Consider the following 24,689-nt stretch of genomic DNA (forward strand, 5'->3'; position numbering starts at 1 on the left):
AGAATCTGCCTGCAGTGTGGGAGACCTGGGTTTGATCTGTGGGTTGGAAAGATCACCTGGAGAAGGGAAGGGCTACCCACTCCAATATTCTGGCCTGGAGAATTCCATGGACCAGTCCGTGGGGTCACAAAGAGCCAGACATGATTGAGTGACTTTCACTTTCACTTTACTGGTTATATAATTCAGAGAAAGTTCTGGGTCAGGCTTAAATGAACTTTTGATTTCAAGGTTACACCAACCAGGATTCTGAACTGGCTCCCTTAACATCACAGTGACATTCTCCTTTTTCACCCTCCTTCACTTTCTCTGAGAACATATATCCCAACTACTGCTGTCTCTCTCTGACTTTCTGCCTCTTGAGTCCTCGCTTTGATACTGTTTTAGCACATGGACCTTTATTTAATGACCTTCTGTAACTCAAGATTTCACTACTTTCCAAAATCTTTTTTTTTCCCTAATTGTAATTCAGTTAAGAAAAAAATTTTTAATTACTGAAATGTGTATCTGAAAAAGTAAAAGTTCCCTCTAATGTTGCTCCCAGAGATGAATACCATTAAAAGCATAATGCGTATACTTCCAGATGTTTGCAAACATGTATGTATGTTGTGTGCAGACACTTTTGTGTTTCAACATAAATGGGATCAAGACACACAGCATTCTAATTCTCAGCTTGATTTTTTCAGTTAATGATACATTCTTGCAGCTATAATCCCTGAGGGGAGACAGAAGCAGCACACACAGAGAAGTGCATGGGGTATGATACTAGCCAGAAGAGCGTGTACGGTTTAGAAGAGAGGAAGCAATGTGGCCTGGGATCTTGAGGGAAAACTTGCTAAAGGAGGTGGTAGATCTTGTTGGCAAACTTGGTAGAGGATTATGCTGAAAGAAAAGGAGCTAAGTTGCCATGGGGATGGGAGAGGGGATGTCCAACACAGTCATGAGGGAGGGGCAGGGGAAAGCGAACGTGGCAGATGTGACAAAGGGTGACCTCTATGCCTAGGTCTTTTCTCCTTGTTTTTGTTTAAAGTGATTGTACCCAGATTCGTTGGGAGAGTTAAAATATTTGGAAGGCACCAGCAGAACCCTGTTGCGGTCCTCCAGGCCCAAACTGATGAGCATTGCAGTGGGCAATTACAAGCAGGGGAATCTACGAGATGTTTTGCAGGAAACATGCTGAACTCTTGGGAAGGGAATCCAGTAAATTACAAACTGACCCAGCAAACAGAGCCAGCACTCACCTGGGCACCAGGTTGCCTCTGCAGTAATCCAGATAAAGCCCCATAACCTTTCTGGACCTCAGCTTTCTTCTTTACAGTGAGGTGGGAATGTCTGTGGTTTCTGAGATTCTTCAGGATGCCATGGTGTTTACTGATCTTTGCGTGTCCTTCTGGCGTAGACCACAGCAAACATGAACGTCATCAGCATTCCACAGTTCATGTGTTGTCAAGTGGCTGGATGCTGCTGCAATTGCTCTGTATGTAGCTTTCAAGTTCAGCAACCTATTCCTGTCTAACATAAGGTATTTCGTAGGTTACCATTGGCATTTAGCGTTTTCCATCCAGAAAGGACTTTGCAATTCACTTGTAAGACTTCTAAGTGTCATCAAAATAAGATTTTTTTTTTAATTCAAGGTAGAAGTGAAAGCAGATAAGCTTTCATCTTGGTTTAAATGTTACGTTCTGTGATTCTGTGTTGCTGAAGAAAGTCATGTGTCTTGAGAAGCCGCCAAGAGATACGCCAGTGCACAGCTTCTATAACCTTTACGTATGCTTCAGTGAAAGCATGAGAGAATTTAAATGAAACTGCATGCTACAGAAGGAATCCAGCCTCATACCTCAAACTGAAACATGCAGGGCAAATGGTGATTGTCGTTGCTGTCACTGAAAGTGTTTTTCAAAGATGCAAGCAATTTCACATCAACTGAAGTAAAAACTTTTCACTGAAACTTTGCATTAACAAATACATACTGAGAGTCTGTTGCGTTCGGGTGTTGAACAAATTATACTACATACACATTTGTAGGGATATTTGCTCCCCTGTTTTCATTCAAGTAGGACCCAGAAAGTAAATTTACCTGCCTTGCAATTCTGCCTTTTGTTTTACAATAACCAGAAAGACGAACAAGCTTGATAATGAGGTGAATGATTGTTAGCATGACTCTTCTGTTTTACCTTTTTAATAAGTGATTTCATGTAGATTTTAAAACATTGGGCATTTGAAGATTTTAGAAGTAATTTTTTCAAGGTAATAATTCTTTCAAATGTATGCCCCTACCTGGTAGTGCTTTGCTACGTTGTAGTACTAGTAAGGTTCAATTTCAGAAAAGCCTCTGAGTATGAAGCATATTGTTATGAATGTTCGGAGCACTGCTGATTCCTAGAGAAATGCAGGATTGGGTAGAAGAGCCAGATTAAGCGGAAGACGAACTGGACTTGTAGATACAAAAGCATGAGTAATGCAGACTTGACCTGACATTCATATGAGAGTCTTGAGATCAGGAGAATGTGTGTCATTTGAGGATGTTCAGTTCTTGCCTGGAGAATCCCAGGGACGGGGGAACCTGATGGGCTGCTGTCTATGGGGTCGCACAGAGTCGGACACGACTGAAGTGACTTAGCAGCAGGATGAAAAAAAGCTGTGATTAGTCTGCTATGATTATTTAGTGATACTACCCCACAGTAGGTCATTCAGGACCCACCCAAGATTTACCAACGCGATGGCACCCCACTCCAGTACTCTTGCCTGGAAAATCCCATGGACGGAGGAGCCTGGTGGCTGCAGTCCGTGGGGTCGCGAAGAGTTGGACACAACTGAGCAACTTGACTTTCACTTTTCACTTTCATGCATTGGAGAAGGAAATGGCAACCCACTCAAGTGTTCTTGCCTGGAAAATCCCAGGGACGGGGGAGCCTGGTGGGCTGCCATCTATGGGGTCGCACAGAGTCAGACACGACTGAAGTGACTTAGCAGCAGCAGCAGTTGCCTGTTTATTAACATTATGCTTTAATTTTTTTAACTTGTCTACATCTCAGTGTGCTCAGCTTGTAAGATGGAGCTATGAAAACTGTTTATCCTAAAGGTTATTGTGCTGCTCTATCTAAAGAGCAGGGATTGGTTTTTTTGTTTTTTTTTTTTTTGGTCATGTTATTTATTAGGCTTATGATTTTTCCCCCCTTGCATCTTTTTCCAGAGATTTCTTAAAGTTCCAGGAATAGAAAAGGGACTGCCAATGTGCACTTTAGTGTGGATTACAGAGAGTGCTCTGAAGAGAAGCAGAAGGGAAAGTGGAATTAAGATAAGACAGAAAACAAGAGCCAGCCTTAGTTCATTGTTGGCCAACATCTTGTTTTTTATGGGTCTTTGGCTTCAAAAAAGTTGCCTACTCTTTCTGAAATTTGTACAGTTGGATCCCAGATATTACAGTTCCTGATTGTAGATCAGCCAGTAAGGATTTATATGCATTTCTTTTGCCTCAGTTCACCCGTCCATCTGCCCAGTTCTTCAGTCAGCCAGCAAATGTTTACTGAGGCCCAGGTGAGTCCAGGCTAAGCAGTGGCCAACACTGAGATTAAGGAAGCAAAGAATATGTAGTCCATGAAGGTTAGATACCTTCTGACTTTCCCAGTGTTTAAGGTGATAGTGTCAGATGAGGAGATAGTATAATCAGATGCTAAATCATTTGGATGCTTTCATGAGGTCAAATTTGTCCCCCTTTTTTGGTTATTTGAAACAATTCCTTGGGAAGAGAGACAAGTAAAGAAAAATTAGCATGAGGGGCGAATCTGAATCATCTTCTTCATCCTCAGCTCCCAGTAAACATCTCTAGTTTCCCGTTGATCACACTTGACCGTGCTGTGAAAAGCATGAGTGCCGATGTCCCATCACGTGTATTCCGAGGATGTTAGCAGGAGGGCTTCCCAACCCCTTTCATATTGTGAGGCATGTACAAAGTGATACCATTTTAAAGTGATATGCCACACCAAGGTAAGTACAGGTTTCCTTGGTGGCTCAGCGGTAAAGAAGCTGCCTTTAATGCAGAAGACACGGGTTCCATCCCTGGGTTGGGAAGATCCCTTGGAGAAGGAAGCAGCCAATCACTCCAGGAGTTTTGCCTGGAGAATCCCATGGACAGAGGAGCCTGGCGGGCTACAGTCCACGGGGTCACAAAGAGTTGGACATGACTGAGCGACTGTGGTGGTGGTGGTTTAACCGCTCAGGGCCTCGTAATTTCATTTTCTTAAGAACAGTTTGGGCATGTTAGTGACAGTGACTCTGTGATACGTTTTAGTAAAGATAATGTATAGAGGATGATCCCAAAGAAAAATATTGGATTAAAAACTACTGTAGGTTTGAGGCAACTCTTTATAATTTAAAAAAAAAAAAAATAGGCTTCTTCAAGGAATTGAGAGTCCTGGACTTCAGTTCTCACTTGATCACCTTTGGCAAATCATTGCTCTCTGAACCTCAATTTCTTTATCTTTGAAATGAGAGAGCTTTCTTAACTTTTTGGCTAAGATCAAGTATAAAATGAGGGAGACTGAACAAGATGAATTTCAAGCTGCCCTATAGCTCTAATATGCCATGATTTTGTACTGCCGATAAATCTCTGCTGTTGAGTCGACTGCTCCACATTGAGTGTTTGCTATATGCTAAGCACTTGGTAAGTAATTTCTGTACATGATCTAGTAGCTTCAAGGGCTCCCAATCGAAAGTTTCTGCACTGATGCTGAAGGAGTTGTTAATAAAATACATCAACTGTCACTGTCTAGGCCTGCCTGTATGTAGGTGACGGGTCTTAAATATTCAACTTCTGGAAGAAAGAAAGAAAAGTGAGAGTGAAGTCACTCAGTCGTGTCTGACTCCTTGCAACCCTGTGGACTATATAGCCCACCAAGCTCCTCCGTCCATGGTGTGGACTGTACAGCCCACCAGGCTCCTCCGTCCATGGGATTCTCCAGGCAAGAATACTGGAGTGGGTTGCCATTTCCGTCTCCAGGGGATCTTCCCAACCCAGGGATCGATCCCAGGTCTCCCGCATGGCAGGCAGACGCTTTAACCTCTGAGCCACCAGAAAGGTTAATATTAAAAGTCTTGTCAGGAGCTTTTTATATAGTTGCCTGAGTCCTTTCTGTCTAGTGTGTGTTTGGTGGGTGAGGCTGTCTAGCTGGAGGGTAGCAGAGGAGACCTGGAGAACACCTGGATAATCAAGGACTGGCGGCATTATGGTAATTTGCCCACAAGGTAGACCAATTATGGTAGCATTTGTTTATTCCACAAGTGTTTTATTCTCATTTACCACATGTCAGATATTTTCTAGGAGCTGTAAATTCAAACCTGAGAGGTTCCTGCTATAGTCAGACACAGACAAACAGTCAGATGTATATACCGACTTGTATACGTAATATATACATAAATTAAAGATATCAGACTCAGAGGGAGGGTTTTTGTAATAAACACATTAGTAACTAATTTGAAATGTTCAAAGTACATAAATTATCCTTTTCTTGCTTCCCATTTTCCATTCAGTTCAGTTCAGTTCAGTCGCTCAGTCGTGTCCGACTCTTTGCGACCCCATGAATCTCAGCACGCCAGGCCTCCCTGTCCATCACCAACTCCGGAGTTCACTCAGACTCACGTCCATCGAGTCCGTGATGCCATCCAGCCATCTCATCCTCTGTCATCCCCTTCTCCTCCTGCCCCCAATCCCTCCCAGCATCAGAGTCTTTTCCAATGAGTCAACTCTTCTCATGAGGTGGCGAAAGTACTGGAGTTTCAGCTTTAGCATCATTCCTTCCAAAGAAATCCCAGGGTTGATCGCCTTCAGAATGGACTGGTTGGATCTCCTTGCAGTCCAAGGGACTCTTATTGAGTCATGTATCAGATACATTAAAAAGGACAAAACTAAATCGTATCAAAAAAAATACTTCTGAGTACGTAAAAATTCAGTAATATACTCTTCTGGAAACATGATGTTTCAGATACATGCACACCAGGGTACCTGTACACATACATGCACGGGTGTGGGTGTAATATTTTCTTGCAAGTGTCCGAAAAGAATACTTGAACCAAGAGGATAAATAGAGAAGCCTGGGTTTGTGTCCGCACATATATATGTTTGAGAGTATGTATCAAGGAGATTAGGAAGGAAAGATGAGAAGGCGGGAGAAGAGGAAGAGAAGGAAGGGAAACAATAATCGGTAGTCTTAGAAGGAACCACAGTAATCATCAGATTTTGCCTTAACACCCCCCGCTGCCACACACACACACACAGACACAATCTTTTCTGTATGGCGCTGCAGCTAGCGCACCATTATTCATTCCATTAACTGATGGATTGTTAGAATTAAGTTGTCTACCCGCCCAAATCTAACAAAATGCAAAAAAGAATAATTTCAGTTCCTTAAAAATATCCACAGACATTAGAAGTGGTACTTAATGTACTCTACCAACTGTGATAAAGAAAACTTGCTAAAAGTCCTTCCAATGCAGAAAAATTTTTTTTCTTAAATCTCAGGGAATTTTTTTTCCTTTACTGGCCAGAAACTCATTCCAAGAAGTACCAGCCTGTCTCATTTCAAAATGCTTCCTTTGCCAAGGAAGCGGAAGCGGTCATATTCTTTCCCACCAAACTATGGATGAATTATAATTATCCTACCTCTGGTGGGACAGTGAAGCAGCAAACATCTGCTATACTGAATCCAAAAACCCACGAATGAAACTACACCAAACTGTGAATCATACCTGGACACAGACTAAAGGATCTGTGTTGTGTTTACCTTTTTCTTGATTTTCTTTGCAGTTTAAAATATAGATTGTTTAGCTCTGGCTCCATGTTCTATGGGGAACTATATGGGTTCCATTTGCTGACTCCTATGTTAATGTTGAAAAACCCCAGCTTTAAGGCAGATGGGCAGTAAAAGTTAATAACAGATTTTCTGTTTAATTTGTTATCACCTCACAGTTTTCTTTTTCTTTAAGAGGATGGTACAGTTAAAGAAAATTCAGAAGTGCACAGTCTAAGTCAGGTCCTTTAGTATTTTTTTCTTCCAATATAGTAAAAGTAACAGAGGACCAGGAAATGGTTTTTTAAACTTTACTTAAAAAACAAGCAAGCTTCAAAACTACTGTTACTTACCAAAATTTGGTGTATCATGGTGTTTAAGGTGGTACTAAAGTATTCATCTAAAGTAAGGAAAGGAAATGGAATTTATGCTCTTGACTTTTAGCTGTGAAAACATATAATCGTCCGCTTGATTTAAATTTGGGTGTGTGTCTTTTTATTTTCATCTATCAGAGAGCAGAAAGACAAACTCGAGTTATGGATTCAGCTCAATATGCAGAGTTCTGTGAAAGTCGACATTTAAGTTTCTGTAAGTAAGCACTTAACTTGGCTTCATTATATGTTTAAGAGATTATGTGTTACAGATACACGAAAGTACAACACAATCTCTGTTCCATAGAAATTGGTGAATTTAATACATATATGCATAGTTATAACTGTTATGGAAACAGCCTCTGCATTGTAGGGGAACCCATAAAAGGTTTTAACCCACTCTGCTGTTTTGCAGTTCTAAGTATAAAGAAGTTTTAAAGGGTGCTGGTAATACACAAAGACCCATGTTAATTATTCACGTTACTTTTAGTCAGAAAAATTCCATTTTCCTTAGTATTCCCATTTAAATTTCTTTTTCGGTTTCTTAGTCATGTTTGCACTGGTATTGGCTAATTGTGCTTGACCCATGGTGGGCTATGGTAGTACACTCACGACATTTAAAAGCCCTTAATGTTAATAAATGCCCAGCTTCCCCTTCACACGTGCATACTATTACCACAATAGAATATGTCAACAGCCTCTTCTGTCTTCGTCTGTAACTTCCTGCCGTCGTGCGTGGTCCCTGTTCGCCAAGTTCATTAGTCCACACCTTGTACCGATGGTAAACTTAGTGCCGTCCCACCCCCACACACAGCTTATTAAGAGGACATAAAGGCTTGTGATAAATAGTGGGCTAGATTGTGTAGGAAAAACATCCTTACAGCAACAGTTCAGTGATGACTAAGACTTTCAGGGTAAAGGTCAAAGAGTAAGTGTGATGAAAAGTCCAGTTAAAAACATGACAAAGTAGCACATGACCCTTGTCTGAGAAATCATAGACACAATGGTGTCTTTAAACGACAAGCTATTATGTGGTCACAGTAACAGCGTATTCAATTTGGAAAAAGAAAATGAGAGCTTCATTTATAGATCATAAAGTGCAAATAAATGACACATTTCAAATAGCACCCCATGTAAATGTCAGGAAAATATAGGAAAACATGTTTGGGAAGGGTTTTTTTTTTTCTCCTGACTAAATATACTTTGCAGTCTGACTAACAATTTGGCATCATACATCTGTGAAGCATTAAGTAAATGACACTTCAGATCATGGCAATTTCAGCAAATGAGAGGTTTTTGTATTGTAAATTTTAGGTTTAAAAATGGCATTCAAGTCTTTTATAAGTATAAATCTCCATTTTATAAAGTAACATTCGGTGCTATTGAACTATTTTTTTGAATCATTCTTAATTTACTTAAAGAAACAAGTGCTATTTCACACTAAAACATGTAGTGTCCTAATACCTCTTTTGTTTAAAAATCTGATTTTTCGTAATTGAGTTTTTTGGTTCATAACAATAATAAACTGCAGTAGATTAAAAATTAATATTTTCCATTTCTGTGTAAAATAATTACAGTATAAGGAGTTTCTTATGCTCCATTTTTTTTTCTTTAAAGAAGAGGGATTTGGGCATTGAAAAATATTTCTTCATATAGTGCCCACAGTACTTCATCATGAAGCCTTAGTGGGAGAATCTGTTTTCTGTGCCACGGTACTGTCTTTGAGAATGCTCAGTCCAGAACTAGACTCTTCATACCTTTGCTGATACATGACCAAGGTACAGGAATTGTGATCCAGCCATTTGCGTCTTTTTAAATATTTAATCGTAGTACTCAGTAGCTGAGGCTACTGGTGCATTTAAAAATGACCTGTCTATAACTTATAAAGGCTGAGGGTGAGCTTTACAATTAGAACACTGACCCCATTCACCAGTATTTTGTTTTTATATTTATAAAAGTCAGATCATCATTTCCCTTTAAAAGTCTTTTAAAATCTGATATTAATTCACAAAGCTCTAATTTAGTTATAATTTGATAAACCTGTTCCCAGTCCTTTCAACCCCATTGTTTCATGTGTGGTTTTTGTAAACAGATAACCTAAATTTTCTTTTTAATCAATCTGAGAGTCTCTTTGTATTTTAATTGATGAGTTTAATTTATATGTATTTAATTACTTATACATTGGGTTTTATATATGCTGTCTTATTTTGTGTTTTGAATTTACTGTGCTTTTTTATTTGGTTTTCCTCCTTTTATTTGGATTGATGGGCTGTTCTTGATTCCATTTTTCACAAACTATTTTGTATATTACTTATTCTATTGCTGTTAGTTGCTATCCTTAATTTTTCTAAAGCACATTCCTGGCCTAAAATGTCTTTAAGTTGGTAAGTACAGGCATACCTTGTTTTGTCGATCTTTGCTTTATTGTGCTTCATAGATAGTGTGTTCTTTTTAACAAGTTTAATATTTGTGGCAGCCCTGCCCTGTGTCAAGCAAGTCTTATTGGTGCCATTTTTCAAACAAGATTATTTTTAATTAAGCTATGTACATTTTTTTAGATATAATGTTATTTTACACTTAATAGACTACAGTATAGTTTAAACATAGCTTTTTATATGTACTGGAAAACCAAAAATGTCATGTAATGTGCCTTGTTGCAATATATGATTTATTGTGGTGGTCTGGAATCAAACCCACAGTATCTCCAAGGTATACTTGTATCTGAAACTTTCCATCTCAGCCTAATTTTGTTTTTCTCAAGCCTCTGAAAGTACTTGAAAGCACTCCTTTTTGTCTTAAAAAAATGCCTTTATTTTGTCCTCATATTTAACTGATAGTTTATTTAAGTAGGAAATTGTAGACTAATAGTTATTGGTTAAAACATGATTCCATTGTCTTTTTGCCTCTGTTGTTGGTTAGAAATCTGATGTCTACTTGTTTCATGGTTTCCCTGTGGGAGAAAAGAATGAAGATGTTGCTGCCAGGCCCTACAATATATGGGGAAATTAACAGGCTGGCAAGCAGCAGCTGATCAATCTCTCTCTCTCTTTAGTCACTAAGTCGTGTCCGACTCTTGTTACCCCGTAGACTGTAGTCTGCCAGGCTCCTCTTTCCATGGGATTCTCCAAGCAAGAATACTGGAGTGGGTTGCCATTTCCTTCTCCAGGGGATCTTCCTGACCCAGGAATCGAACCCAGGTCTCCTGCATTGCAGGCAGATTCTTTACCAACTGAGCTATGACACCATCCCTATTTATAGCTGATCAATAAATAGGTATAAAAGGAAAGAAAGAAGGAACCCCCTACTATAGAAGTTTCCAGGGAAAGAACTTCCCTGGCAGTCCAGTGGTTAAAACTTCACCTTCCAACACAGAGGGTGTGGGTTTGATCCCTGGTCAGGGAGCTGAGATCCCACATGCCTCATAGCCAAAAAAACAAAGCATAAAACAAAAGCAGTATTGTAACAAATTCACTAAAGAGTTTAAAAATGGTCCACATCAAAAAAAAAAAAAAAATCTTAGGGAAAGAAAAAATTCCAGAGAAAACCATGCCTTCTTAGGAAGGCTATTTTTGATTCACCCAAATAACAGTGATTTTGCAGAGAGAGAAGTTGCAGAAGGCTTTCTTCGGAGTACAGTGAGCATCACAGAGAGCCCCGAGGGAAGGGTCAGGACTGGAAAGGCTGGTGAAAAGGGATATGGCAGAAATAATAAAATAACATGGAGGGGTGAGAGGTGAGAATGGAATGAATTTTGCCCCAATTACTGACGAGAAAGACAAAGTATATGAGTATTAACTAACCTTACATTTCCAGATGAAATTATTATGTAAAGTTTATTTCCAGCACAGGCTAAAAACCAGGGAGTATCAGAAAGAGGATGGTCCTAGGAACTTTTGACCTTTGGTCAAGGTTCTGAATAAATTGATAAATTTATTGATCATTATTATTATTATTGATCATTATTATTCTGAATAAGTTGATATCAACTTATCTGAATAAGTTGATAAATTTCTAGGATTACCCTTAATGCTGATACAGTGAGAAGAGGGACGAAGGAAAAGGAACTCATTGAGTCTGAAGCCCCCTCAGATCTGCTAAAAACAAACCAGCATGACTGGAGGTATCTATGCCTCTTGTGTTGGACCCACTTTTACCCTGGAAGGATCCATCTCTGAAACAGTCCTTCCCATGTGTCAGGAACAGCATTACCTAAGAATCTTTACCTGTTGGAGGAATAGGAGTAACCCAAGTGGTTTTGGAGAAGGAAATGGCACCCCATTCCAGTATTCTTGCCTGGAAAATCCCATGGACGGAGGAGCCTGGTGTGCTATACAGTTCATGGGGTCGCAAGAGTCAGATGCAACTTAGTGACACCAAGTAGTCTTATGGGACCTCTGTGCATCTTTTTTGATGTATGGAGAAGTTTGGATCCTGTCCTTTTATTAAAGAACTATCTATCATTTGTTTATCCTTTCATTCATTCACTCACTCATTTCTTCTAGAAATATTTATGGTGAGTAAACTAATGCCAGGCACTCTTCTGGGTGCTAGGATACCACGACACACCCAGGGTCCTCACCTCTGCCTTCTCAGTGCAGAAGAGCTAACGAGGAAGCTGCCCATTCTGTTGCGTAGATGGACAGATCTGACCAAGAGCTCTCCTTTCCCTCACTTTTAAAATCGAGTGTTTAGAGCAAAGACACAAAATACCTGTCTCCCTGTTCAGTTCAGTTCAGTTCAGTCACTCAGTCATATCTGACTCTTTGCAACCCCATGGACTGTATAGCACACCAAGCCTCCCTGTCCATCACCAACTCCTGCAGTTTACTCAAACTCATGTCCATTGAGTCAGTGATGCCATCCAACCATCTCATCCTCTGTCGTCCCCTTCTCCTCCCGCCTTCGATCTTTCCCAGCATCAGGGTCTTTTCCTTCACCATCATCCATCAGAGGGCAGACAGACTGAAAACCAGAATCACAGAAAACTAACCAATCTAATCACATGGACCACAGCCTTGTCTGACTCTATGAAACTTTGAGCCCTGCTGTGTAGGGCCACCCAAGACAGACAGGTCGTGGTGGAGAGTTCTGACAAAATGTGGTCCACTAGAGAAGGGAATGGCAAGCCACTTCAGTATTCTTGCCTTGAGAATGCTATGAACAGTATGAAAAGGCAAAAAGATAGGACACCAAAAGATAAACTCCCCAAGTCAGTAGGTGCCCAATATGCTACTGGAGATCAGTGGAGAAATAATTCCTGAAAGAATGAAGAGACAGAGCCAAAGCAAAACAACACCCAGTTGTGGATGTGACTGGTGATGGAAGCAAGGTCTGATGCTGTAAAGAGCAATACTGCATAGAAACCTAGAATGTTAGGTCCATGAGTCAAGGCAGATTGGAAGTGGTCAAACAGGAGATGGCAAGAGTGAACGTCGACATTCTAGGAATCAGTGAACTAAAATGGACCAGAATTTAACTCAGATGACCATTATATCACTATTGTGGGCAAGAATCCCTTAGAAGAAATGGAGTAGCCATCATAGTCAACAAGAGTCTGAAATGCAGTACTTGGATGCAATCTCAAAAATGAAAGAAGGATCTCTGTTCTTTTCTAAGGCAAACCATTCAGTATCATGGTAATCCAAGTCTATGCCCCAACCAGTTTCCCTGTTACTGTCTGTCAAAGGGAGAAATGAATAAGGTACATTTTATTGATCTTGCCAAATTGCTGCCTGTTAACTTCAGAAGTATTCCACAGATGTGAACCAAGTGTTTGTGAGCTATTGCAGCTTCCTAGTTAGATGGAATGTTACATGTCAGAGAGCACTGGGAAGATTGGTTCCTTTAGGGAGATAGCTTTGGTGGGGATCACCGTAACTCGGCCACGGCTGACAGCTTTGGATACGTGCTTCAATAGCAGGACTTAATGTCTCCTGTGATTTATTTCGCAGAAAACTCTCTGTATGTGGAATCCAGGAGTACTGTATCTATCAGGATCAAAACATCATGCTTGAAGTTACCATTAAGTGTTTCACAGACCTGTGGGACCAGATTAATCAAAAGAATAATCAGTGGATTTTTTAAAGATGATTACGTTATAGATGTGATTAAAATCTTCACTATCAATCTTTTCCTCTAGATTACTAGTTAAGTTAGTAATATCTAATGAAGGCCCTATGTCACATTAGACTGCTTAGTGCTGTGGCAGTTTCGAGATACCTAACAGAAAATTCCTTGTGTTTTCAGTACTGTTAGGTATGCAGAGAGATGAGATGTGTGGTGCTGACCCACAAAACTTGTAATGTGGCTTGTGAAATCACGAGCAGACACAGAAGGATCTCTGATAAGAGTTCAGTAAATGATTGGAATGGGGAACGTGTGTCTGTGGCCCTGGGCAGGATTCATATGAATGAAGCCAAGTGATAGGAGAGTATCCCATGCAAGGGTCAACACAAAGAAGATTAACTCAAGCCTAGGTGACATTTTAATTAGGGAATAATACAAAGGCAGGTTGGAATCATTCTGGGTGGTTTTGAGAATCACGCTTAAGAATTTGGACACGTTTTTCATCAGGAAAATGTAAGCACAGACTTAGATCAGGTCAGATATCAGTTTGTTCCGTTTAATTCTAAATTTACAACTTCGAGCCTACTCAAGAAATAGACCTATTTTGAAAGGTAGTAAAAATACATTTCCATGTGCTTCTTTTTTCATCACAGGTTCTTTCTTGCAGGATTTTCTTTCCATAAGAATAAAGTTATATCAAGCAAGTGATTCTTCTGACTATTGTTAGAACAGAATCTGTGGTCAGTGATAACCTATTCTAACACACTATAAGAAGTGCTAAGCATTCAGTGGTTTAGCGTACTTTTAGGCAGCAGAGATAGGAAAGACACAAATGTGTAAAGGCATTCTTGGGACTAGAATATATCTAGACACTAATAAGATTTTTTTTTAATTGCATTTTATACACATTGTTTTCAATAGATATATTTTTCACTTTGTGATAGTAATATGCAGTATTAAAACACTTCAAAAACTAAATATTCTCTACTTTTTTTTAATGACTAGCCAAAAAAGGGTCCAAATTTCGAGACTGGTTGGACTGCGGTAGTATGGAGATAAAGCCCAATGTTATTGCTATGGAAATTTTAGCATATTTAGCGTATGAAACTGTGGCACAGGTAAGAACTTGAATCTGTCGTATCAAGCTGTATGTAGCTGCTTTCCCCTTATTCCTGTCCATGATCAATTCCTCTTCCGCCTGCTGCTCTACCAGGACTGAAAACAGCCATGAGTTCTCTTCTATGATAATCTCACTATTTGCTGAAATTTAGGCCAGTTATGTTTCTCTGCATCCTCAGGTCCAGTGGATGTTAGGCAAAAGTGACTGCTGTTCCTTGCAACTTGTTTTCGTCAACATTGAATTCCAAGTACACATCTCTCTTGCCTAGAGATTACTTTTGGACTTTGAAAAATACCTCTCTAGAAATGTACCATCCACTGAGTGCTTACCAAAACCTGAGTCTGGAATCACTGTCCTCTAGTAGTTTCTCAGAGCCAGGTTCTCAGACTGCAAGCATCAGCTTCCCCTTGGTTCTTGTCTAAAATGTAAATTTCTAAGCTACATCCTAGAGCAGCCGTACCAAATTATTATTGACTCTCAGAGCATGGAACCCAGCAATCTGTATTTTAAAATTTTCCCCGGAGATTATAAACTTTGAGAACTACTCCACTAGGAGGTCAGACTATATCCTTTCTGTTCATGAATAGGTCCACTTACCAGCCATGAAAGCATACATGTATGTCCACAACACAGATTTTTTTAGGCAGACCATCTTACTAATAACATTTGGGATATAATGCTTGTATGTAGTTTTACCGTTTCAGTCACCTTGGTGACTATTTCCAGCTCTGTGACTTTCTTATTCTGATCTTTCAGTTAGTGGATCTGGCTCTTCTTGTGAGGCAGGACATGGTAACCAAGGCAGGAGACCCCTTCAGCCATGCCATTTCTGCCACCTTCATTCAGTACCACAACTCTACTGAGGTGAGTGTTAAAGAATCTGGCTTTGACAGGTCTGTGGATTTCTTTTGTCCTCATGTCTGGTATTTCCATTAGTAGTTCTAAGAAAAAGATTATGTAGGAATATATAGCCTTCAGTCACAGAATCTTAATACATTCAGCATTCAAACAAATACCTACTATGTTTCAGGCCCTAACAGTCCATTAATGCAGTGATCTTATCACCTTCTCTTAGCCTTCTTTAGCATTCCTGACCCTTCAGTGAAAGAGTATCTCTCATTTCCATGGGAGATAAACACTTGGTTTAGTTAACTGAATAACATGGAGAAAAGTTATGTATTTAATTTTTGCTTCAAAGATGAAAGGATTATTTTATTCATGTAATGATAATTCCTGGCATTATTGATAGTTGGACTTTCCAGTTATGGATCCATCTCTAAACATGATTTAAAGAAATATGGCTCCATGTATCCTTTGTGGTTTGATTGATCCAATCATGTAAAAAATCACATCCTTTCTATATTCAGTTACTGTTGCTGGGATCCCCACCTGTGGGGACTGTGAAGTTTTCTTTCCAACTTTAAGGCTTTGTATAATAAGTATGTATCATTTTTGGCATAAAAAATAATTGCTATAAACAGCATGTGCCTAAAAACCAGAAATGTAGTGTCTAGTTAATGAATTTGCAAATAATCTTTTTTTTTTTTTACACTAACATAAACATCAGTCTCATATAATTCAACCTAAGGGCCATAAAGAGGACAGCAAGGAGGTTTGGTTAACATTCACATGTATAATATGAAGTGAGCCTCGGATCAAGTTAGGTGAAACCTATAACCTGAAAATGGCTACTAAGCCCCTTGGAGAATCCAGAGAAAACTGTAAATCCTTTCTCCGTAAATACATTTGCACATTGTGTATACAACTTCAGGGCATTCAGAGACTCTCTGAAACCATTCCATGAATATAAAGGATCTGTGAACCCACTGGACTCCATGTTTAAATGTCTCTGCTCTGAAATACTTATGAGATATATAAAGATACATGCCTGTATCTTATTACAAGCCAAAAATATGACATCTTTTTTATGCCCCTTGTGGAACCAGATTGGCTTAGAACTAAAGTAGGAATCAAACTGTTTATGCCCATTAAAAATCCATTTTTTTTCTTGAAAAAGGTTATACATCATTATCAGTGAACATGATTTAAAAGTCCCTAAAGCACACTCGGTTGATTAAACAGTATTTGTTTTCTTTATGTTACAAACCCAAATTATGATGTCAAAGAACACCCTTTAAACTGTCTTTGGTACGTGTTCACTTTATGAATATGTGTATAAGTATGCTTTTCATTAACATCAGACAAATTTGTTGTAGCATTTCTAATTAAAGAAATTTACAGTGAACATAACAAGCCTAGTTTTCCCTGAACATTCAGGGATTGCTTACGTGGCTAGGAAAACTGTATTCCCCCCCGCCCCACTTTCTTGATTCTCCAGGGTGGCCAAGCTGCCCTGGGCAATGCTCAGCAACCACAGCTGCTGCTCCCAGCTACCCAGCAGTTAAGAGAGATGGCTTGTATGTGTTGAACTTCCTGGGCTCTCTGGGAGGTGGGAGCAGGCGTGTCAGAAAGCATCCTGGCTAAATATGTCAATACAAGCCTCCAGCATTTCCCTGGCCTGCCAGACACTCCTCCTCCAATGTGACTAGTGGTCAAAATGAACATTTGGAGGGACTGGAAGTCTTTCTGCCCTTTATTACCTGATTCAACACACAAAAATGACCACTCTAGGCCAGGAATTTCTATTCATCAGCATTGCAGGTCAGTAAGCACAATTAAGGGGCTGGTTTAGGGACTTTACCAGGTTAGGAACCCATGGGGGCTCTGGAGACTAATATGATCTGTATTCAGGGAGATAAAACATTCTTCAAAACTAGCAAAGCAGTAAATGAACAAACAGACAATTCAAGATTTTATGTTCTGATTTCTAAATGAGTGTCATAGAAAGTTCAGAGATAAAAGCAGCTCCCTAAGTATAATGAAAGAAGACTTCAGCAAAGAAGTTAAGTGTTGAAGAAAAGATAAAACTTTGATGAGATGGTAAAAGTGGGGAAGATACTGTAGGTTTTGGAGGCAGCATAAGTGCAGTTGTACAGAGAGGAAAAAACCTGATTAAAATATTCAAGCCAAGGATTCATTGAGAAGGGAAGTAGGAAGTTAGAAAATAAAGGCCTTAGATGCTTAGGGAAGGAAGAATTGAAAGTTTCTTGGCTAAGGAGCGATGAGTTCAAAAGGGTATTTTAAGAAGATCCAAATGGAGGTGCTGTGTACAGTCAATTGGATTGGAAACACAAGGCATGGAATTAATCACATGCATTCTATTTTAATAATTGTCATTCTTGAACACTAACTGAGCTAGTTAAGCTTAGGTTTCTCAGATTATCAAGGTTAATATTAATTTCAGTTAATTTTTCAGAGTTTTTTGTCAAACATATGGTTTATATTCTGAAAGGAATGATCTCTAGGAATTACCTTGTTTTTCCTAAGAGCAACTCATGCCACATTAGCTTTATTCCTTCTTGTTTGATGTTTCTAGGCAAGCAGATCAAAGAAATACTCTTGAAAACAGTATCTGAATTTCAGCAAAATGTTTTACAAAGTTTAGCATAATTTTTAAAATATAAAGAACTATAGGTCAGTAGATAGCATGGTTATTACACTTGATAGGATTGGGAAGATACAGATTTATAATACCATATATGAAAAAGACTTATTTGCCTAAAAGTTTCTGATAATGATAAGTATTGTGATGGTCCTGAAAAGGAAACATCACAATATCTTTTGTTTTGTTTCAGTGTCTAGGCACCATCCTAGAGGATGGACATTGACAAAGTGGAGGCTATCTAAAGGAGAGTAATAGGGGTGGGAGGAGGACCCTGAAAGCATGTCTCATAATAAGTGGTAGAAGGAACTTGAGGTGTTTGACCTGTAGAAGGGAAGAGGCTGTGAGATAGACAGTCTTCAAATATTTGAAGGACCTCCACAAGGGAGAGAGAGCAGACTTGCAGGCATAGTCAAAGAAAGCGGGTAGGTATGAGGGATATTCTGAAGGAAGGAAGAAGGTGTTGGAGGAGCTAGAGATAAATCTACAGTGACCCTAAAGCACTGAGTTGGAGTTATTTCGCCTTGAAGTGAAGGCTGGTTACCATGATACAGAGAATGTCTGAAAGGCATCCTGTTTGGGGGGAAAGTTTAGAACTTCCTTTTGAGTACTTTTGAAATACTGACAAAACTTCTCAGTAAAAATATCTGTATCTGACTGAATCAGCAGAAATTTTGGAAGCTGTATCCGAGGAATCCTATTTTTTATCTGAATGATCAGACAGATTAGAAATTAATATATTAGAAATTAATATATTTAGACCCTTAGGGGTAAGATGATGGCATCATTTCTGTGGACTGGATAATAATAAATTGGGTTTTTGTATTTGTAACTTTTAAATATTGTTGAATTAATGAGCTGTCTAAATTAAATGTTAGTAGAAGTTCTGGTTGCCTGATTTCAGAGCCACGTGTTTTTGAACAGGGGTCTTGCATGAAGCCCTATCCAGACTCTCCTGAGAACACACCTCCTCCTACACCAACAGCTCCATCAGTGGGCTCACAGCACTCGGGGAAGACCACATCAGGATCCCTAGGGAATGGGAGTGCTGGACAAGACTCAGCTAAGACCAAACAAAGGAAAAGAAAAAAGGTTAATGATATTTTTCTATTTCTTTTTCTTTCTTTTTTCTTTTTGGTGCAAAGAGAGATCTTGGGGCTTCCCTGGTAGCTCAGCTGGTAGAGAATCAACCTGCAATGTAGGACATCCTAGTTCAATTGATTCCTAGATTGAGAAGATCACCTAGAGTAGGGATAGACTACCCACTCCAGTATTCTGGAGCTTCCCTGATGGCTCAGATGGTAAAGAATCCACCTGCAATCTGGGTGACTTGAGTTTGATCCCTGGGTCAGGAAATCCCTGGAGGAGGGCATGGCAATCCACTCCATTATTCTTGCCTAGAGAATCCCCATGGACAGAGGAGCCTGGCAGGATATGGTCCATGGGGTCACAAAGAGACAGACGTGATTGAGTGACTCAGCACAGCACAGCACAGGGAGATCTTAACTGAGTTCACAGGTATGGAAAATGTGTTCTGTTTTTCTCATTAATCAGATTTTAGAAACAGCCAATTTACAGCAAGATATTGATGTTTTCTAATATTTTATTATAAAAATTTTCAAACATACAAAAAAGTTAAAAGAATGTAGAGTGAATACCATATATCTATCATCTGATTCTGTAATTAAAATTTTACTATACTTAATATATTTACTATATATGTACATCTGATTATTCTTTTATCCATCCACCAGTTCTTTTTTTTGATACATTAAAAGGTAAGCTGCAGGCATCAGTATAATTCATGCCAAAACACATAATTTTGTATAATGTATACATTATAAAGAAATTTTTAATATATAAAGAAGTTATAATTCTTTATAATTATAAACAAATTTATAATGTATACATTATACTTTTTTTTTAAAGGTAAAGTTTATATACAGTGTACCACTCAATTCTTAAGTATACCATTTGCTGAATTTTGACAGATATATAAATTCATTGTTTTCTGATACCCTCTCAAGATAAAAAAATAACATTACAATCAGTTCAGAAAATTCTTTCACACCTCTTCCAGGCAATCCCATCACCATCCCCAGGAAAGCAAACACTGTTCTGACTTTTTAGTTTTCTCTCTTCTGGAGCCTCATACAAAGAGAATATAATGTGTATACTCTTTTGTGTGAAATTTCTTTCACTCAGGGTATTTTTAAAGTTTATGTTTTTAAGTACAAGTATAATTTATTCTTCTTTATTGATGAGTAAGTTGCTTGCATATCAGTTTACTCATTCTCATTTTGGTAGTTAGGCTATTTCCAGTTTTGGAGGTATTATGAATAAACCTGTTACGAGCATTATTGTACAAGTCTTTATGGACAAATACTTTCATTTTTCATAGGTAAGTGAAATGAAATTACTAGCTAGAAATGAAATTATTGGATCATAGAGTAGCTGTGTGTTCAGTTTTTAAAGAAACTACAAGAACTTTTTCCCAAATGATCATATCATTTTATCCAAAGCTACAGTAATCACAACAGTATAGTACTGGCCCCAAAACAGAAATATAGATCAATAGAACAAGATAGAAAGCCCAGAGATAAACCCAGTTATGCTTAACTATGCCTATGCTTAACTAATCTCTGACAGAGGAGGCAAAAATATATAATACATGGAGAAAAGACAGTCTCTTCAATAAGTGATGTTGGGAAAACTGGATAACTATGTGTAAAAGCATGAAATTAGAACACTGTCTAACACTATACACAGAAACTCAAAATGCATTAAAGAACTAAATGTAAGACCAGATATATAAAATTCTTAGGGGAAACACTAGGTAGAACACTGTCTGATATAAACAAGATCTATTTTGACCTACCTCATAGGGTAATGAAAATAAAAATAAACAAATGGGACCCACTTAAACATAAAAGCTTTTGCACAGCGAAGGAAACCATGAACAAAATGAAAAGACAGCCCACAGAATGGGAGAAAATATTAGCAGCCACTGCTTTTAATCACATGTCAGAAGATTTTGTAGCTTTTTTTGGTATTTGTAATGTTCTGTTTTTCTCTGGATGTTTTCCAAATTATATCTTTATTTTTGATTTTCAGCAGTTTGACCATGATATCCATAGATATGGTTTTCTTTTGCATTTTTTCTGTTTAGAATCCTCTGGGCCTCTTGAAAATTGAATACTTTTAAATTGGGGGGGGATTATCAGCTATTATTTCTTAAGATATCTTGCCTGCCTCATGTTTTCTCTTCTCCCCTTCTGAGATTCCAGGTATATTTTTGTTAGTTACTTTGATATTGTTCAACGTGTGCCTGAAGCTGTGTTTAAAGACCTTTTCAATCTTTTCTCTCTGTTCTTCAGGTTGAATAACTTCTGTTGATCTTCCCTTATGTTCCAAACTCTATCTACTGTCAGTTCAGTCTTAACACTCATCCATTATTTTCTTGTTTCTGATATTTTGTTTAGAGTTTTATAATTTCCTTCTGATTTCTTTTTATAGTTTATTGTTATTTTTAATTTTAACTTCTTTTATTTCATAATAGCTGTTTTAAAATTCTCATATGATAAATATCTGGATTGTTTTGATCTCCATTGAGTATAAGTCACACTTTCTTGTGTTGTTGCATGTCTGGTAATTTTAAATTATATGCTGGACATTGTGAGTAGCATATTGTAGAAATTTCAGGTTCTGTAGTATTCCTGTGAGAAGAGTTGGTGGTGGTGTGTTCATGTGTCTGTTAAGCAGACTGTTTACTCTTCTAGATGGAACTCTATAAACTCCAAATTCAAATGCCTCTTCAACAGCTAGACGCTCTCTTCCTTTATTTAGTTTTACCTTGGTTTCTTGGATTCAGTCCCACAAAGGAATAGCTTAGACGTTAGTCAGAGATTTGGGTAAAATTTATGCACTGCATATTTGTCTTCCTTTCTTTGATTCTGTCCTTTTTTGGGATTTTCTTTTTCTCTTTACACCTACTGTGGTTGCCCTGAACGCTGAGGTATAGTTCTTCATGCCTCTAAGGTCCCGTGACCCTGTACTGACTAGGGCCTACCCTTAGGCTAAAACAGAAAAACAGAAAACCAACCCCTAGCCATTCCCTTCTCCTATATATAGTACATGCCCTTTCAGTTTTTGTCCTGGTTAGATCACTCTGTTGCTTTCAGGTACTTGTTTTTTATAATTTGTCCAAAATTTATACTTTTCTCTACAAGTTGGTTGGCACAATAGAAACTATTTGCCACTACTAGTAATGGAACTGTGCCAAGATATAATCTTAGAATTGATGGTAAGCAGATTTAAATTTCATCCTCATATCTGCATTCCCCCTTTTATTTTCAAAGTGACAGATCTCAGTGCTTATTTATTAAGGGAAACTCCAAACAATAAGGAACTTCTGCATTGTAAAGTAATTCTAAAGAATTTTGGCTATAGCACTCTCCAACTCATTCAGTAACTAAAACTAGAGTATAAAATATTACTTAAGGACATCTTCAGTGGATTTGCTTTACAAACTATGTAGAAATGTATAATTAACCTGGTAATTATGCATATATAAAATTATTTATTTTTTTAATTTACTTATCCACATCTTCTACATTCAAGAAACTGAAAGTGTTAGTTGCTCGGTTGTATCCAACTCTTTGTGACCCCGTGGACTATAGCCCACCAGGCTTCTCTGTCCATGGAATTCTCCAGGCAAGAATACTGGAGTGGGTTACCATTTCCTACTCCATATTCAAGCTCTTGCTATATTTTGATTTTTTGCTCACTGGAAACCTCAGCTGTGATGGTACTAAAAGCCAAAGAACTTGATGTATAATCATATCTTAATACTGTCATTTTAATCTTGGGAGTATCCCTTATCTTCACTGTATCACCTATAATGTGGGGAGTTGGGAAAGTTTAGAATAGATAATATGTATGTTTTTTCCAAATTTTATAATATATGAATCTTTGAATTTGGTGATTCTTTATTGTTTTCTTTTCAAATACCTTTTCTAGTTAATTTCTTTAGTTTTAAAAAAAATCACTTCATACTTACATAGAATGACAGATTACACAACATCTCAGCTAAATTTTGGAATGAGAAAATTAACTGTATTTAACTGTATTATACTATAGCCTTTGGCCAAGGAGTGGCCCAGCTTCATATGAAAGGAAATCCTCTATAAACTCGAAGAACTGAGAGAGCTCTGTGTACAAGAGTAAGGAGAAAAAAGACACTTGCCTGCCCACTCTGATCATACATCAATCCATTGGTCAGTGAGGGACAGAAGTCGGTATTAAGGCTAGAAAAGGCAGAGGAACCAGAGATCAAATTGCCAACATCCACTGGATCATAGAAAAAGCAAGAGAGTTCCAGAAAAACATCTATTTCTGCTTTATTGACTATGCCAAAGCCTTTGACTGTGTGGATCACAATAAACTGTGGAAAATTCTAAAAGAGATGGGAATACCAGACCTCCTGACCTGCCTCTTGAGAAAGCTGTATGCAGGTCAGGAAGCAACAGTTAGAACTGGACATGGAACAACAGACTGGTTCCAAACAGGAAAAGGAGTACTTCAAGGCTGTATATTGTCACCCTGCTTATTTAACTTCTATGCAGAGTACATCATGAGAAATGCTGGGCTGGAAGAAGCACAAGCTGAAATCAAGATTGCCGGGAGAAATAGCAATCACCTCAGATATGCAGATGACACCACCCTTATGGCAGAAAGTGAAGAGGAACTAAAAAGCCTCTTGATGAAAGTGAAAGAGGAGAGCGAAAAAATTGGCTTAAAGCTCAACATTCAGAAAATGAAGATCATGGCATCTGGTCCCATCACTTCATGGGAAATAGATGGAGAAACAGTAGAAACAATGTCAGACTTTATTTTTTGGGGCTCCAAAATCACTGCAGATGGTTATTGCAGCCATGAAATTAAAAGACGCTTACTGCTTGGAAGGAAAGTTATGACCAACCTAGATAGCATGTTGAAAAGCAGAGACATTACTTTGTCAACAAAGGTCCATCTAGTCAAGGCTATGGTTTTTCCTGTGGTCATGTATGGATGTGCGAGTTGGACTGTGAAGAAGGCTGAGTGCCGAAGAATTGATGCTTTTGAACAGTGGTGTTGGAGAAGACTCTTGTGAGTCCCTTGGACTGCAAGGAGATCCAACCAATCTATTCTGAAGGAGATCAGCCCTGGGATTTCTTTGGAAGGACTGATGCTAAAGCTGAAGCTCCAGTACTTTGGCCACCTCATGCGAAGAGTTGACTCATTAGAAAAGACTCTGATGCTGGGAGGGATTGGGGTCAGGAGGAGAAGGGGACGACAGAGGATGAGATGGCTAGATGGCATCACGGACTTGATGGAGGTGAGTTTGAGTGAACTCTAGGAGATGGTGATGGACAGGGAGGCCTGGCGTGCTGCGATTCATGGGGTCGCGAAGAGTTGGACACGACTGAGTGACTGAACTGAACTGAACCTTTCACTTGCTCTGATCGGAGATACATATTACTCCTCTGTTACACCTCTGTAGAATCTAATGTATCAAGTTTAACAGAAGATGTAGTCGTGAAAAGAGTAAGAGAGTTATCTGAGATCCCAGGTCCTTCTTAAATATTAGATTGCCTGGCAAGGGGAAAGCTGAGAAAGGATTTTTTTTTAAAAAGTTGTTTCTTCCCAACAGCTTTTATGTTGGGAAGAAAAGAGTCAGATAAGAGATCCTGGGGCAACCGAAGTTTCAGTGTAACTTCTTGTACGGCAGTTAAGAGTTGAAGCTGTTGAAGAATTTTATTCAGATCAAGCCAGCAAGGACAGAAGAGGGACAATGCTCAGATCCAGGA

General features: G+C 38.7%; 1 protein-coding gene across 3 annotated transcripts in view; it reads left to right on the top strand.

Annotated features, from left to right (window-relative positions):
• The window catches only part of SUPT3H (SPT3 homolog, SAGA and STAGA complex component), a 399,531-nt gene that overhangs the window by 293,360 nt on the left and 81,482 nt on the right, over positions 1–24,689 (top strand). For all 3 annotated transcript variants that reach the window (XM_040249540.1, XM_040249542.1, XM_040249539.1), the window contains exons 7-10: positions 7,295–7,370; positions 14,225–14,337; positions 15,096–15,203; positions 18,766–18,933. In XM_040249540.1, the coding sequence (XP_040105474.1) occupies positions 7,295–7,370; positions 14,225–14,337; positions 15,096–15,203; positions 18,766–18,933 (465 nt within the window). The remainder of the gene's footprint in view (positions 1–7,294; positions 7,371–14,224; positions 14,338–15,095; positions 15,204–18,765; positions 18,934–24,689) is intronic.

Source organism: Oryx dammah, unplaced genomic scaffold (genome assembly GCF_014754425.2).
Source record: "Oryx dammah isolate SB20612 unplaced genomic scaffold, SCBI_Odam_1.1 HiC_scaffold_11, whole genome shotgun sequence".
NCBI classification, from domain to species: Eukaryota; Metazoa; Chordata; class Mammalia; order Artiodactyla; family Bovidae; genus Oryx; species Oryx dammah.